Source organism: Sabethes cyaneus, chromosome 1 (assembly GCF_943734655.1).
Source record: "Sabethes cyaneus chromosome 1, idSabCyanKW18_F2, whole genome shotgun sequence".
NCBI classification, from domain to species: domain Eukaryota; kingdom Metazoa; phylum Arthropoda; class Insecta; order Diptera; family Culicidae; genus Sabethes; species Sabethes cyaneus.
In genome coordinates this window covers 87088354-87105832 of record NC_071353.1, presented here as the reverse complement: position 1 = coordinate 87105832, position 17479 = coordinate 87088354, and the positions used below count along the sequence as shown (strand labels likewise).

Sequence of the window (17479 nt, the reverse complement as noted above, 5' to 3'; positions counted from 1 at the left end):
TGAATCATGTTCAGAATACGCATTTTCTGCGATGGTGTCCCGTAACGAAAAGTATTCCGCCACTATTCAATGATGCTTATTATAATAAATATTTCGCCCTCGTATTGAGAAAGTACTACTAAATAGCATCTCAAAACACCTGTTTTGAAAGATATTCGTCAGACTGTTGGTAAAATATGAACAAATTTGCTTCGAAAACACGGTTGCTCATGGTGTCTCGTCACGCTGGAATGTGTCAAATATAAATTATAATACCAAATACAAAATAATATAAAACGCAGTGGTATTAGTGTACATGTAATTGATCTCTCAGAAATAGTCAGAAAGTTTTTTCTTAATAGTATCAGTCGACATGTTTAAGTTTAGTATGTTTCTAAAATTGTTCATTAGCTGCATACAGCGGCAGGCTGGTTCATTGCGCGCGTAGTTAGTTCGACGGTGGTTTAGAGTGAAGGGCCTTGGTCTCCAAAGAACTACTGTACTCTGGTTAGCAGTTATCCTGGATTTCAAATAATCACTGTCGTATCGTCCTCTCTGCAAATGGAGCTCAGCACCAGCTGTTTTTGATAAATATCTATCTTACAATTTTCATTATTTTACAAATAGTCATGGAAATCTTCACTTGGATATATGCACATGAAATTAAATTTTATATTGATATTTCTGATTCTAGTCTAAAGCAATCTTTTAAATTACTTTAGTGTCAGAAAGCTGAGAAGTCTTCAAAATTGATGTCTTATACGTATTCAGGAGCAGGAACATGACTATGATCGTAGTAAAAAAGGAGGAACATTTTCATGCAAATCCTATTAGAGTCCTGGAGTTTTTTGTCAAAAGATTTGAGGGTACCGTTACTGTTATTTCAAATTAGTATCTAAAATGTTCGTGAAAGTAATTCGGTGGTTTAGGAGATTATTTCCCATTCAATTCCATATTAGCTATATCGCCAACCGTTAATAAAATGCTAGTACACGGTGTAGATATTATTAAGGCCACGGCTCAACTCATAGGGTTATTAAGCGAAGAGGTACAGGAAACGCGAAATAAATGTATTTGTAAGTTCAGGGAATTTCACGTCAGAAAATTTAACCGGATTGCCAATTTGGAGGATGTGTTCAAACGCCCCCTGCTGTCGTCCGATCCAGTCATTGCAATACAGAATCGTTTGTATTGTACACGTACTCTGGAGCTTCCACCAAGCGCAAACCAATTATTAATATAATTAATTATTATATTGCTAACAATAATAAAATATTTCAAAAACAAAACATTTATTGAATCTCTCAAATAAATGACCACCCTTTTTGTTTTCCAAATCAAATCAAATCCAAATACTGATATAAGGTGGTTGAAGTTCGAAAAGGATCTAAAGGTTTTTTTCTCTTTTACCTCTTTGCCTGTTTTGATATACTGGCCTGCGATTAAAAAATGACATAAAACTAAAATAACAGTTCAAAATATTATGTATGAAATAACCAATATTTTTTGCTTTTTTATTGAAAATTAATTTTAAAACATTATTGATGGTAGATTGAGCATATTTGCAAAATAATGAAAATTGACAGATAGATATTTATCAAAAACAGCTGGTGCTGATAGAAAACTGATGTCATATCTGGAGTTCGAAGACTATTTTACGTGACAATCAGAAGAAATTGTGTCAAGATACAACAAATTTCTTTTTTACTATTGACATGTTGACTTTAATCGTCTTCAAGAAGATATTGGAAAATACTGCATAGTAGAAAATGGTCAAACATGAATTAATTAAATTGAAATTACTTGAGTTAGAGAAAAAACCAGTTTTTTATTTTCACATATGCTTGAGATAAAACTCCAAGCTTTCAGAAACGGCCAAGTTTGATTTTTTTCGTTTGTCCCTTTTTGAGATATTCTATTCCAAAAAAGACTAAAAAAACACAGGAAAAACGTTAGAACTCGTTATACGCATGAGTTTTCAACATACAATGTTCTACAAAAATATGTCTTTTGATAAGATAACCAACTTTGTAAGACATTATGATGCAATGAAACCACTGCATTTGAAGAAATCAGCGAAAAAGTGATTTTTGAGAGGTCTTGTTGTAAAACACCCTGTAAGTTAGAAACGCCTAAAAATACGCTTAGTATGTCTTTGGCAAAGTTACTTATATAATCTTTAGCTACAACTTTGTCGAAAAAAATATTCTTCTATCTCTTTCTTATAAAAAGTTATTATGGATTATGTGTTTACAAGCCAAACTGGAACTTAGTCGTTGATTTCGCATTGATTGTCTTTTAGAGTTGAACAACTTTGCTGAACATTATAGGGAGCTATTATAAAACGCTTAGCCGCAAAAGTAAGTTTCCACTTAACTTTCGGTTCTGGACCACTGTGCATTGTATTCAATGGTGAAAAATCACCCCTCTTCTTTAACCGATGTTATCGTTTCAGCATTAAACCTAGTCCAATGTGGTGTCTTGAAGGTAAACAAATTTCCGACAGTATAAAACCACCCCTTTTCTTCAACTGCTTTTAACATTTAAGATTTTATATAGTCCAAAGTGATGTGCTGAAGGTGAAGCGTCATGGAAAAGTGAGCGGTCATCCTTTCCTTTTGCCAGATTGTATCCATATAGGTACTGCAAGAATTTGTTCGAAACTGTTGTCTTGCATTTGTGCATGTTACGTGACACAGAATTCTCAAAGTACAGAAAATCAGGGACTCTCTTATCCCAGAATAGTTTTGAGTTTTCGTTTCATTTGCTGTTTTGCATCAGTTAGTTGCTGGCAATTCTTAACATAGTTTCCATAGTCAAGCATTACATTTAATTTCTTTCAAAAATTATGGACAAGACAAGGCAGGAGGAACCCGTAGTGATGTTATTGTTTATTTGGCTGTCAACTCAGTATAAGGCAGTAAGATACAAAACATTTTGCAAACAACCTTAACTTGTTTAGGGTAAGCGTACCCTTAGTGGAGGTAGTACCAATTGTGGTGGTACTTGAATAAAATACGCCTTTTATGAGTAAAAACGCAATTATGCTTCTAAATAACGTTTATATAATCTGCACCTGGGTTTTACAGGTTTACTTGAAATAATCGTCTCTTCTCTTAGTGGTAAAATTAAATTTGTAGAAATATTCCACTGGTTTTGTTAAGATTTTCTGATTAAAATTTAATTTTGCATAGCTGCTAAAATAGATTTTGAATTTTATCTTTTTCTGGTATTATTTATTTATGAATTCAAGAAATTTAAATCTGTCGAACATATAAAGTGAGTACGTAATCTCATGCAAACAAGCAGAACCAGTTTGTATAAATTTTTAATGCGGTAATTGAATGTTTAATGTGTTGCCTCCATTATGGGCTCGCGATGCCTCCAATCTAGGGACCTCGGTAGCAACCGTATCACCACTATAGGCAAACCAATGATAATACGAAAAATCTTTCTCTTTAACAAAATTTGAATTTTTAATGATTCTAACCGTCATTTTTAGTAAGATTAAGAATGTTTCAATCATATCGTGCGCGTATGCATGTATATTTGTTCTGATATTACTGTATTTTGATCAAAAATTTGAAATTCAACTACTAAATGCTCCACTACTGGTACGCTTACCCTAGTAGCTTTCAGTTATGAGAATGAATAAAACGCTGTAAAAAATTATCAACATGCAAGCATTTAGATTTCTCAACTTGCAGCACAACCAAGCCATTTTAACATAACAATTTTTTGATATCATCAAATCTAATACATAAGTACATATATGTCTAACTAAATAGTGTTTGATCATTCGTGTCTCAGCGTTCGAGAAGATCGGTCGTGTGCTGCTCCCGACTAAAAAATCGATTGCTATTGTTCCTGAGATATTCTTTTGAGAAGATCAGTCGTGCGCTGCTCCCGAGTAAAAAATCGATTGCTACTGTTCCTGAGATATTGTTGGTGGTACAATACGTTCTGGATAAAGTCGTATCAAGTAAGTCCAATAAAAATAAAAGTATTCGAATAAGTAACCAAGTGACTGAACTGTGACTGAAGTTAGTGGCTGTGGGAGTTCCCACGGACCATGTGGAATGGTAATCATGGCTAATTCTGGCGATGAGACTATGAGTGCAACTCCTCGGCCTAAATCGTATCCGGAATCGTCCCAAGGTCCGTACACTGTTTTTTTTTAGATCAAAAGATAAGCCTCTCAACGTTGTACAGATCTCTAAAGATTTGCACAAAAAGTACTCTTCCGTCCAAGAATCTAGAAAGATTTCTCATGATCGTCTACGTGTGGTTGTGAGTGATAGGAAACATGCCAATTCAATAGCATCGGATCAGTTGTTTTTGCTAGAATACCATGTCTATATTCCAAGTAATCAGGTCGAGATAGACGGTGTGATCTCGGACAAAAACTTAGACCCCACAGCTTTGATATCGGGAGGTAGTGGAAGATGGCGAAACCGTCTACTAAAGTCTGTCCGTATACTGCAGAGTCATCGCCTTCATGATGTAACAATAGAGAACAATGAAAAAAAGTATAATGTCTCAGCTTCGATTCGAGTCACATTTGAGGGAAGTGTTCTCCCAGATTATGTAGAATTTGAAAAGGTATTGTTCCCAGTTAGGCTCTATTCACCGAAACCGATGTATTGCGGAAAGTGTAAGCAATTTAACCATACCGATAAATTCTGTAACAATAAGCAAAAGTGTGGAAAGTGCGGTCAAGGTCACGTGGACACCGAATGTGAAATCCAAGACAATAAATGTATCCATTGTGATTTAATTCATAAAGATATCTCGTTGTGTTCGTCTTATCTAGCAGCGAAAAAGCTGGTAAGAAAGACTGTAAAAGAATCTAGCAGGAAATCATTTGCTGAAATGTTGAAATCTACATTAAATGAAAAGGATGTTGAGGTTTCTAACGAGTTTGAAGTTTTGTCAGATACTTCTGACAGTGATGAAAGCGACGAGTTTGCTCCAGTTCGAAAGCGGAAGCGTGTCAGTCGTCTAAAGAAACAAAAAGTGTCGAACAAAAAAGTACCCTTTGTTCAAAAACCGGGGTGTTCATATGCCCCCCAGATCCAAAAGAAAGAAACTCCCCCTGGATTTAGAAATGTAAGAAATAGTTCTGGTGAACCAAAGAAGGTTAATTATGATTCTTTTTCTAAGCCACAACCTTCTGGGAAATTTACTATTAGATCAATAATTGATATGATATGCAATATGTTTGGAGTCTCTGGCGTTATCAAAGACTTCATTTTGTCTTTAATGCCAGTAATCAGTCTTGTGTTTGTGAAAGTGTGTGAACAATGGCCCCTCATTGAATCTTTTGTAGAATTTGATGGGTAAGAAATCGAACACTGTTAAATTGAAATTTTTACAATGGAACTCTAGAAGCATATTCCCTAAAAGGGAGGTGCTTATTGTTCTCCTAGATGAACTAGACATTGACGTTTTCTGTATTTCTGAAACCTGGCTAACAGCAGAAATTGAATTTAGCATTCCAAAATTCAATATTCTTCGAAAAGATCGTGATAGACCTTATGGTGGTGTTCTTATTGGTATTAGAAGAGGGATACAATATGAAAAGATTGATTTACCAGAAATTGACAAAATTGATGCTGTAGCTGTAGCGTGTAAAGTTGAAAATAAATCGTTCTCAATAGCATCAGTATACGTTCCACCTGCACCTTTCATTGTTAATAGAGATGTCCTTAGAAGATTAGCAGGCAGCATTCCAGAACCGCAGTTTTTATTAGGAGATTTTAACTCCCATGGAGCACTATGGGGTGAAAGATATGACGATTCGAGGGCCTTACAAATTTATGAACTTTGTGATGATTGCGATTTAACCGTACTAAATGACGGTCGTGCCACAAGAGTTGGCACTCCACCAGCAAGAAATACAGCTTTAGATTTGTCTCTCTGTTCGAATACATTAGCTCTAGAATGTTCCTGGGATGTCCATGAAGACCCAAATGGTAGTGATCATTTGCCGGTGATAGTAGATTTCCGAATTACAAGCGAAAACGCAGAAATGTCCATTACTTACGATTTGACTAAACATATTGACTGGGATAAATATGAGAACATAGTTTATCAAAAGATTAGTAGCGAGGAAGTGGATCTTAACGAAACAGTATCTGATAGCAGTATAATGAACAAATACGAGTCTGTATGTAAAATCATTGTAGTGGCAGCAAAATCTGCACAAAATCGACCCATTCCAACAAAAAATATTAAAAGGAAAATAGGTCAACCTTGGTGGGATCAGGAAGCCGCAGATAAATACCGTGAAAAATTCACCGCATTCAAAAGATTCCGTAAAACGGGAAAGAAGGACGATTTTGAAGCTTATCAAAAGCTTGAACGTGAATGTCGCGCTTTGTTTCAAAATAAAAAAAAAGAATTATTGGGCGAACAAAGTCAGTTCTTTTAACAAAGATACTGCACTATCGACGTTATGGAACACGGCAAAAAGATTACGTAATAAACCACAAGTTAATAATGAAAAATCTTACTCGGAAAACTGGGTTTTCGCATTTGCCCAGAAAATTTGTCCAGATTATGCTTCAAATCGAAATTTCTTCGCAATAGATCTCAGTTCAGTACGGGAACTGGCTGACCCATTTAGTATTGTTGAATTTTCTACAGCACTATTATCGTGCAATAACTCTGCTCCAGGCCTGGATTCCATCAAATTCAAATTGCTGCAGCATCTACCAGGATGCGCTAAAAAGTTAATGCTTCAATTATATAATCTGTTTATTGAAAGGAACATTGTCCCAGAGCAATGGCGAGATATTAAAGTTGTGCCTGTGTTAAAGCCAGGAAAAGATTCTTCAGATTATCAATCGTATAGACCAATCAGCCTTTTACCATGTCCTAGAAAAATTTTAGAAAAAATGATTTTGGCGAGACTCGAGCACTGGGCGGAAAATAAAGGTTTAATCTCCCAATCCCAGTATGGTTTCAGAAAGGGTAAAAGCACACAAGATTGTTTGGCCACTTTAACAACTGCTATTCATACTAGCTTTTCGAGAAAGGAGGAACTTTCTGCAGTATTTCTCGATGTTTCTGGGGCATACGATTCAGTAAACATCGAAATTCTATGCAAGAAATTATTAATGGGAGGGGTTCCTGCTCAGATGTGTAACTTTCTGTTTAATTTGCTTAACAAAAAGAATATGCACTTTTATGTCTCCGATAAAGAAAAAGTTTCAAGGACTAACTATGTTGGATTGGCACAGGGTTCTTCACTGAGCCCATTCTTATATAATTTTTACACGCGGGACATAGATGCATGTGTAGATAAGGATGTGGTTTTAGTGCAATTTGCTGATGATGCCGTTGTGTGGCTAAGTGGAAAGAATTCCGAAATGGTACGCTCACGACTACAGACAACTATTGATAATCTTTCAAGTTGGGCAGATAATATTAACTTAGAATTTTCCTCCAAGAAAACCGAAATGGTTGTTTTTTCCAAAAAAAGACCTCCATCTGAAATTCCAGTTAAACTCAAAGGTAAACTGATCAAAATTTCTAAGACCTACAAATACTTAGGTATTTGGTTTGACTCCAAACTCCTTTGGAGAGGCCAAACGGAATATTTGGTGAGAAAGTGTGTATGTCGAGTGAACTTTTTAAAAACAGTTACAGGGTCATGGTGGGGAGCGCATCCTAGTGTTCTAATAATATTGTACAAAACAACAATTCTGTCGGTTTTACAATATGGGTGCTTCTGCTTCGGTAGTGCAGCTAGATGCCATTTCATAAAATTAGCTCGCATTCAGTTTCGATGTTTAAGAATTTGTTTGGGTCAAATGCCGTCGACCCACACTCTGTCCACCGAGGTAGTGGCGGGTGTAAAACCGTTGGAATTGCAATTTTTAGAATTAAATCTACGGTTTTTGTTTCGTAGTCAGGAGAAAAATGATAGGATAATTGAAGATCTTGATAATTTATTTGACCTGAACCCAGGATTGAGGTTTCTTGCTGTTTATCGCCAATTTATAACAATTGATAGTTTTAGTCACCCAAATATTAATGTTTTCGGATTTTCGTTAGACGTCGTGCAATATCAACCAATAATTGACTTCTCATGGAGAAAAGAGGTGAAAAATCTTGGCAAAGGCCAAATGAAGTATTGCTTCCGCGAAAAATATTCAGGTTTGGATAAAAATCGATTGATATTCACCGATGGCTCTTTTAAGAGTGGCCGATCTGGATTTGGTGTTTATAGTCAGAATTCTTCGGCAAGATATCATCTACAAAGCCCATGCTCCGTATACGTAGCTGAAATAATAGCAATCTACCATGCTTGCAATATGATTAGGGAATTAGAATCAGGAAAATATTTGATCTTCTCAGATAGCCTTAGCTCACTAATGGCCTTAAATACAAAAAAACATGAAGGTGGTGATTCTGTATATCTTCTTAAAATCAAGGAAATTTTATTAGAATTGGCATCTAAAAATTACAATGTAACGTTAGTGTGGATCCCTTCGCATTGCGGAATAGATGGCAACGAGAAAGCGGATATTCTAGCTAAGGAAGGAGCTCTGAGTACAGTTACTTTTGATAGAGGCATTCAATATACTGAATTGTATAGTATAGCACACCAGATTGCTATGGAAGAATGGCAAGAAAAATGGAATACGGATACCTTGGGACGATATTGCTACTCAATTTTACCCTCAGTCTCGACTAGTTCTTGGTTTTATAAAACAAATTTTGAAAGACCATTTATTAAATTCGTCTCGCGACTGATAGCAAATCATAGCAGACAGCGAATAGTCAGAAAAAAAAATGGAAATAGCAAGACACATTAAACAAAATATATCATACAATATTATTATAATATTATAATATAGTTAATTTATAATTTTAAAATTATTGTAACAATTATAAATCGGTAATTGGCTCTATTTGATTTTTCGGTGAGCCTTAAATAAACGACAAGGAAAAAAAAAAATAGTGTTTGATGTTGAAGTAAGATTAGCTATTAACATTCATTCGAAAATAATTGAATATTCTCAACCTGCAGTCTCAACAAACCCTATATATGCTGCATGTAGCATGAAGCATATACATGAAGAATCGTATTATTACATGCATGGATATATGCTACTATCGCCAGAAAGAGACTTCCGTAGTCCTGCGTCACCCATATGTGGTCGTGTCTTGTACACAACCTCTCTGATTTTTTGACGTAGGACTACGTCCTTTACCTTCCTGAAGCTGGTATAGGGGGTAATTCTAAAAAATGTTTCTCGAAAAGTGGTCAGCTTTTGAACGCTAATAGCTTAGTGGTTACCCGATCGATTTTCAATATTCTTACACCAATCGATTGGAAAATCTTCTAAGATCTTCTTTATTTACTGTTTGGTTTAGTGTGACTTCGATTCGTCTTAATAAAATAGATTCAATCAATTCATGGATATGACTCCAAAATCGATTGAGGATTGAACGTTTACAATATTACTACTTCGATAAACGTTGCGTATGCAGGTTGTATACATGAATCGTTTTATTACATACAAGGATACATCCTACTATCGCTACAAAGAGACTTACGTAGTCCTACGTCACCTATGCGGTCGTGTCTTGTGCACAACCCCTCAGATATTTTTCGAATAGCGTTTGATCTCCAAGCAATTATCGAACTAATGTTATTTCATTACTTGCAGGCGTTATTCAACATTATGGCAAAATACCCTCGCTCTTCAGAGCAATCGACCGTGTTCAGTTAACATTATCGACACATTTAATGGCGTCCAGATTAAACGAAGCAAAGGTTAGTGGTTTGTTTATTTACTATAATTGTTTATTATGCATCTCAAATAAATAAATATTATTATTAAGGTACCAGTGCACTGTTTGCTGAATCATCCAATTTTTGATCAATTTCATCAAATAAATTTGAGCCCGCGTTAAAAAAGGAAAAACTACAAGGTATACAGCCCTAAGAGTTGTACGAAGGGTGACGTAGGACTATATCAGATCATTAGATCAAAGACTAATGTAAACTGCATTTCTGGCATATGTATGTTTATAAAAATCTGTGAGTGCCATTGTTTAAGTGAATGTTTAAAAGCGAAATATTCAGATTCAATTCCTCATTGAATTCGAAAATACGTGAACGGGGGTTCATAAGTACAACGCCTGCAACCATTGAGACATAGAGATTTATTTTAAAAATTACTTGTGTAATTAAAGGATAAAATAGTAATGAATGACCAGCCCACAGATTATTGTATTAAATATGATTGTTTCAATACTTTTACTTTTACTCGATTGTGGCCTTTAAAAGCGTCATTGGTTACAGATAACAAGCTAAAGCACGTTCATCGCAAATATGACGTGCCATTCGAATTTCCTTTTCTTTTGAGATTAATGGCAACAGGCACGTAAGTTAGCGGCGTCGATTCACTGTTTCTTGCTCCGAGAAGGTTTTACTAGTTTACTTTCACAGAATTTCTTATCCTCCTACATCCTCCTGTTTTGGGGTCCCAAAACATCATACAATAAATTCATGCCTCCAAAACCCCCCACATGCCAAATTTGGTTCCATTTGCTTGATTAGTTCTTGACTTATGAGGAAATTTTTATTTCATTTGTATGGGATCCCCCCTTTTTTAAGCAGGTAAAGGTCCTAATTCACTGTAGTAAAAAATCCTGCCTTCAAAAATCCCCACATGTCAAATTTGGTTCCATTTGCTTGATTAGTTCTCGAGTTTTGAGGAAATTTGTGTTTCATTTGTATAGGAGCCCCCCTCTTACGCCCTCCCTAAAATTGCTCTCTTGCCCCCTCCATAAAATTGGACATTTAATCTATCCGGCGACATATAAATTGTTCAGTTTCGTTCAGTAGTTTAGTAGTTATTAGCATTTGAATTCTTTCATTCAAACGTGACACTTCTATTTTCGTTTTCACAAAGTGCTACCTAGTCCCAGTATAGTTAACAAAGACGTAGTCCTACGTCAAAAAAATTGAATACCCGTGGACTGTTCCAACCAAATATTCAAACAAATTTTATTTATCGAAATTTCGCCGAGCTTTTCCAACAAATTTGGCTTTTTGGGAAACAGTGTAATGGAATGTGCCATGTGCCGAAATTAAATTTGTTTTTTAGTAACGTTTTGGGTTTTGCGCCGGTTTGATTGCTTGAAACTTATCAAAAAAGTCATCATAATGAAATGGTTTAGTGATATATATTTTATGTTTGAATCGCTGTCAAGCTCAATTCAGAAAATTAGTACAGATAGGCATTACTCCATGCCGAATTCAGGAGCCATTTCCACATTACTCGGTCTTGAGCTGCCACTCTCCAGTCGCCCCTAACACCCGCTGTTCTAGCATCCTCGTCAACAGCGCTCATCCAACGGGTACGGGGTCTGCCTCGAAGTCGTCGGCCTCTGTCGGGTTCTCTGCTAAATACTGTTTTTGCTGGTCTCTCATCCGGCATCCTTGCTACATGGCCAGCCCATTGTAGCCTGCCGTATTTTAGTCCTTTCACAATATCCGCATCTTTGTACACTTGGTATATTTCATGATTCATGCGCCTGCGCCACACTCATTCGTCTAATATGCCGTCAAGAATTGATCGCAGGATCTTACGCTCGAAAACGCAAAGAGCTCGTCGGTCGCTCTCTTTTAACCCCCAGAGTACCACTGGAAGAATTAGCGTCTTATAGAGCGCGAGTATGGAGTTGTAGGCTACGGGACCTCAGCTGGCTACGTAATCCGTAGAAGGCCCTGTTGGCAGCCGCTATCCGCCTTTTTACTTCGCGGCTTACATCGTTGTCACATGTCACTAACGTATCAAGGTAAACAAATTCGTCGACCACTTCAAAAGTATCTCCATCTATCACCAGCGAAGTTCCAACACCCGAAGGGGTACCATGCTCTCTACCAGTCACCATATACTTTGTTTCGGTAGAATTTATGATAAGCCCTATCCTCGCAGCTTCCTCCTTAAGATCCATCTAACGTCACAAACGAGTCCGATGTCTCACCCGCTATCCTGACGCTTGATTTTGAACCGTCAAGGGTAGCACGTATCAGCCTAATCAGTTTTGTTCGAAAACCATGTTCAAGCATAATCTGCCACAGCTCGATTCGTTTAACTGAATCGTACGCCGCCTTGAAGTCTATAAAAAAATGATGAGTCTGCAAGTTGAATTCCCGGAATTTGTCGGGGATCTGTCAGAAGGTGAACATTTGGTCCATCGTGGAGCGTCTCTCTCGAAACCCGCACTGGTATTCGCCAACAAAGGTTCCCTGCAACGGCCTCAGTCTGAGAAACAGTATGCGGGAGAGAATTTTGTATGCAGAATTGAGGAGAGTAATACCTCGATAATTGCTGCATTCGAGTCGATGGCCCTTTTTGTAAATTGGGCTTATGAGACCTTCCAACCAGTCCGTAGGTAATTCCTCCTCAGTCCGTACGTTTAGTATAACCTGATGGATTGCACAATACAGCCGTTCGCTTCCGACTTTCAAAAGTTCGGCGGGGATGCTGTCCTTTCCAGCTTCTCTGCCGTTTTTCAGCTCTCGCGCTGCTTTCCTAACCTCGTCCAAAGTTGGTGGATCCACAACTTGTCCATCATCCTCAATCGTTATCCTGTTTCTGTTGACCGTTCCATCTTGTTCACCATTCCGCAATGCATCGAAATATTCCAACGCCTAGCTACCTCCAATCTTTTGGTAATCAGGTTCCCCTCTTTGTCGTTGCACATAACAGGAGTTGGCACGGTCCGGTTCCTGATTCCGTTGATCGTATTAAAGAAGCTTCTCGTATCGTGCCTTTCGAAGCAGTTCTCCGCCTCCGCAAGAACGTGACCAGTGCTGATGTTTCTTACGACGGTGAAGTTTCTTTTCGGCAGCTCTAGCATCTTGGTATCTCTCTCTGCTCTAGTGTGTCACAGTTGCAGCCAAAATGTGACTTCTGGCTCGATTCTTCTCATCAGACGCTCGCTGGCACTCTGAGTCAAACCACTCACTGGAAGTGGCTGCAACAGTAATACCCAACACTTCCTGCGCTGTAGTACTGATAGCGTCGTGGATGTGTCTCCACTGTTCGGTTAGGTTCTCTCCGAGATTTTCACCAATCCGCTCATCAGTCTTCCCAGAGTACTCTGCAGCAACTCCCTCCGCTGATAACCGCCGAATGTTCAGTCGTACCTTCCTCGTTGGCTTCGATTTGAATACGTTGGACAACCGGGCGCGGATCTTGCTTACTACGAGATAGTGGTCTGAGCCAACGTTTGGTCCCCGGAAGGATCGCACGTCCGCGACATCAGAAAAGTGACAGTCATTGATGGGCCTCCACCTAATGACACGCTTCATGTGTTTTCCATGTAATACGAATCCGACTGCATGCTCTGCTTTATCGCCGCCACTGTAGTAGATGTGATACTTGAATGTCGTGCCCGCAATAGGATCTACTGCGCGGAATTCACGTTCTCCCGTCTTCAGCCACCGCACTTCCTGGATTGCTGCAACCTCGACCTTAATCTTCTACAGCTCTCTTGCCAGGATACCCGCGCGTGCCGGTTCAAGTAGAGTCCTGACATTCCAAGTACCAAGTTTCCAATAATCGTTGTCCTTTTTCTTTTGCCTGGGTCCATGCCGATTATCCGGTTATAGTTCCTTTCCTGAATTTCTACTAGCGAAAGGCGTTTAAGCATACTGCCTTACTGGGGCTGCGATGCCTAGTCTCGCGGACAGGGCTGCTGTCTTGGGTATAGCTGGCGAGTCAGCGTTTCATAAGTCAGCCGTCCGCTCCGGATCAGTCGCTGTTGTATGCCGCCCCTAACCTGGGATACAGCCGCATACCTGGTACGGAAACGGCGATTCACCGTGCAATGGAATCAGCGACGCGAGCCGCCCCTAACCTGGAGTCAGACGCTCACGGCTGGCGAGGCTGTTCCTTTTGTCAACACTCAGCAGATGCTTCCACCGGGGTTGGCTACCCGATCTCCACCAAGGTTGCTCGTATTCCGGCTGGTACCACGATGAGATAGGAAGAGGAGTTGCTGGATAAGACGCTAACGACCACTGTGGGGTCTATTTTGTCTGCAGGTACGCGAGGTACCGATGTTACGCATTACCCTGCCACTTACCAGCCACAGAAAGGCATCACTATGCCTATTGTAGGGTACGGGAGGGTAATTAAGCGGTAGCCTGAACAATATTCAGGAATTACGTTGAAACTATATTCATTCGAGACAAGGTTTTTATACCAATAATATTTACTGAATATCGGCGTGTATTTTGATCTTAATGAAATGTATTTTGATCTTAATGAAAGCAGGCCGAAAAAGCCTGCACAGGGATTACTGGTTTTCAAAAACAGATCAAAAGAGAGACGATGGATAACGTGTCGATATTGCCTACATGGAGCAGCTCCACGCCAAATCGTCCAAAAAAGCTGAAATCTGAAATGAACCTCTTTGATTTGGATGAAACTTTGCAAACATGTTTGATAGGAGAAAATATGCACCATTCCACATTCCACATGGCGCCATTTTGATTCAAGACTCATTTTTAAAAAGGGCGTATTTATGTTCATGCTTGAAAGATTGTATCTCGAAAACTATCGATTTTACAAAAATTATGTTTGAACAAAAGTTGTAGAAAATTGATTTCTGAACATGAGAAAAATATGCTCTTAAAAAAATATATTTCCATTTTTTCAAAAATTTGAAAATATAACTTAAAATCAAGATATCAAAAATATACCATTTTAAAAAAATTTATTTTTTTTTTGGAAAAAAATCCGAATTAATCCACCTAGCGATGTGACCTAGCCTTTCTACTGCCACAACAATCACTATTTAATTTCTCAGGAACATCTATAATTAACTTGACTATATTTTTAAATATCCGTTCTGTATTCCTCAATATCCTTATTTGCCAGTCAAATTCACAACGTATTGCGTACAATAATTATATTTTCTTTCCTTAGGTGCAGAAATACTTGTAAGCGCCATTTATGTTACTTGATGAACACCTTATTTAGTTTTATAATATTTACGTGATTTATAGAAACATAATGTAAACACAAAAGATAATTTTTGCAGACTTGGATGAATATATACATAAAATTTGAAATTACCCCTCTAACGGGTCTACAGAGAGCCCTTACATTCGGGCTTTAGAGCCACATACGAAACTTGTTTTGAATTGACAATATGAAATATGTGTTCATAGCAGGTTTTTTGATATTTTGATATTAATACCATGCGTTCAAAAGTTCATCTAAAAGCATCTTTGAAAAACAAAAGTTCAGAATAATTATTATTATATTTAACTTTTGAAGAAAAAGGATATCTACAACAAAACGATTGATCTTCAGACTATTAGTTAGCTTGGCTTCAATTTTGCAATATATCTGAATTAGAAAAAATAACTGAATAGAGCATTAGATATGAAAAAGAGAAATGGAACTATTCCTTAGCTGACGCTCCTTCAGATAATTATTTTTGCATGAAAATCAAAACTTAAGCTTTAGCTTTAGATCATTAGCTTGATCGCATCGTTTTTACAATGTAACCCGTTAGAGGGTTAGGAAAACAAGATGAGGTCGAATAGTGCAAAAGCTGTGCCATAAACATGCTTGAGAATGGGAAATATGATCGATATGATCGATATGATTTCCAGTGCTTGTCAATTCGATTTATTTATTAAAATATGATACATGACATAAGATTTCTGTCTTAGTGTCACTAACGAAAACAAATCGTACAAAATTAGTACCGTACAATGTTTTCCTCCTATTTTTATATAAAATTTCTAAGCTCTAGTATCTATTGATTGCAAACAGCATCTATTGATGCGCAAAAATTGTTTGCAATTTATATAAGTTTATTTGGAAAAATCAATCCATTAGTATATTAAACCCTATACACCACTATATCTAAATGCTTAAATTAACTGCTTTTCTTCGCTTTTTGCTTTTCTTGTTTAATTGCGAGTTACAGCAAGTGAAGAAAATGACAATCGAAATCTGAAATTAAAGAAAAGAAAAAACTTTTTCCGATTGAATCCCACTACAGTGGGATTTCTAATTTGGCATGGTTCGATTTTGGCAACAAAAGTATCCGTTTTTGGCAACACAAAATATTTTACTTCCAAAAGTATGCTCAAATATCAGTCAGTTTCCGCATTACTTTAAATATTGCCCTAAGTGTGTTCAAGAAAAAAAGTTTGCGGTTATAGAATGTTTCGAACAATAATATTTTTAATGCCGTAGGACTATGTCTTACCGTAGGTCACCAAAAACTTACTTACACCGCATGGATAGCTCTTGGCGGATTTTGTGAAAAAGGTTGCAATCGTTGATTAATAACATTTAGTCAATTTCTAATGCATTTACATTTAATTTTGACATACCAAAAAGGTTCTCGATTTTGGCACGGTTTCGATTTTGGCAACATAGGCGACACGCATTTGTTGCCAAATTCGAAATCCTACTGTATTTAATATTTATTTGCGACAGAACGTAGTTCGCCTACAAGGTGCAGGCTTCATCAGTATCTTATTTCGAAGTGTATACGTATCTGTCGCGAATAAATTTTAAATAGTGGAATTTAGTCGGAAAAAGTTTTTTCTTTTCTTTACTTTAAGAGTTCGTATTCCACATTCCACTAAGAGGCTTCAAAAACTTCAGACAATTGACATGTTTCACACTTTTTTTGAATTTCAATGCAAATTTCAAAGTTGCAAATTGTCATCACAAACACACATATACATACATACACACATACATAAATACATACATACATACATACATACATACATACATACATACATACATGCATACATACATACATACATATATACATACATACATACATGCATACATACATACATACATATATACATACATACATACATACATACATATACATACATACACACATACATAAATACATACAGAGACAGTTGTTTGTTTTCGCGGCTTCGAAGTTTTTATCTTTTGTCAACGAATAATTAAGTGATTTTCTCCAAATTTGTTCTAATCGTACTCTGTGAATTATTTAGTGACCATAATCAATAGAGTATACGTGATTCGTGATAGTTTGCTGAATATTTTGCTGATCAAAAACCGTTGCCTCGATTCATCTACGATAGCACCTAGCTGCACGCTCTATTGTTCCAAAACAAAGTATAGTTCGATCAGAGCGTAATGGATAAAAAGCAATGTGGAGAATGCAAATGCGAAATCAATGATCTCGAGCCACTTCGTTGTGGTTTCTGCGAATCGTTTCTGCATATAAATCAGCAGTGCTGTGGTATTAATGCACGTGGATTAAAAGAAGCCTTTGCAGCCGGGAAAATTTTATTAATATGCTCAGCATGCAGGAATGAGCTCAAAGGCCGCAGCATTAGCCGCTATATAGATGAAACGATTGAATGCCCGTCACAGCCTCCCGTGCCCGATCTAACTACACAATTTCGGCAGCTTTGCGGAGTTGTCGAAGCGCTAAGCAGTAAAAT

General features: G+C 37.3%; 1 protein-coding gene across 3 annotated transcripts in view; it reads left to right on the top strand.

The window, feature by feature from the left end:
* Positions 1 to 17479, top strand: part of LOC128745182 (integrator complex subunit 7) — a 528653-nt gene that overhangs the window by 332536 nt on the left and 178638 nt on the right. For all 3 annotated transcript variants that reach the window (XM_053842197.1, XM_053842199.1, XM_053842198.1), the window contains exon 11: positions 9663 to 9769. In XM_053842197.1, the coding sequence (XP_053698172.1) occupies positions 9663 to 9769 (107 nt within the window). The remainder of the gene's footprint in view (positions 1 to 9662; positions 9770 to 17479) is intronic.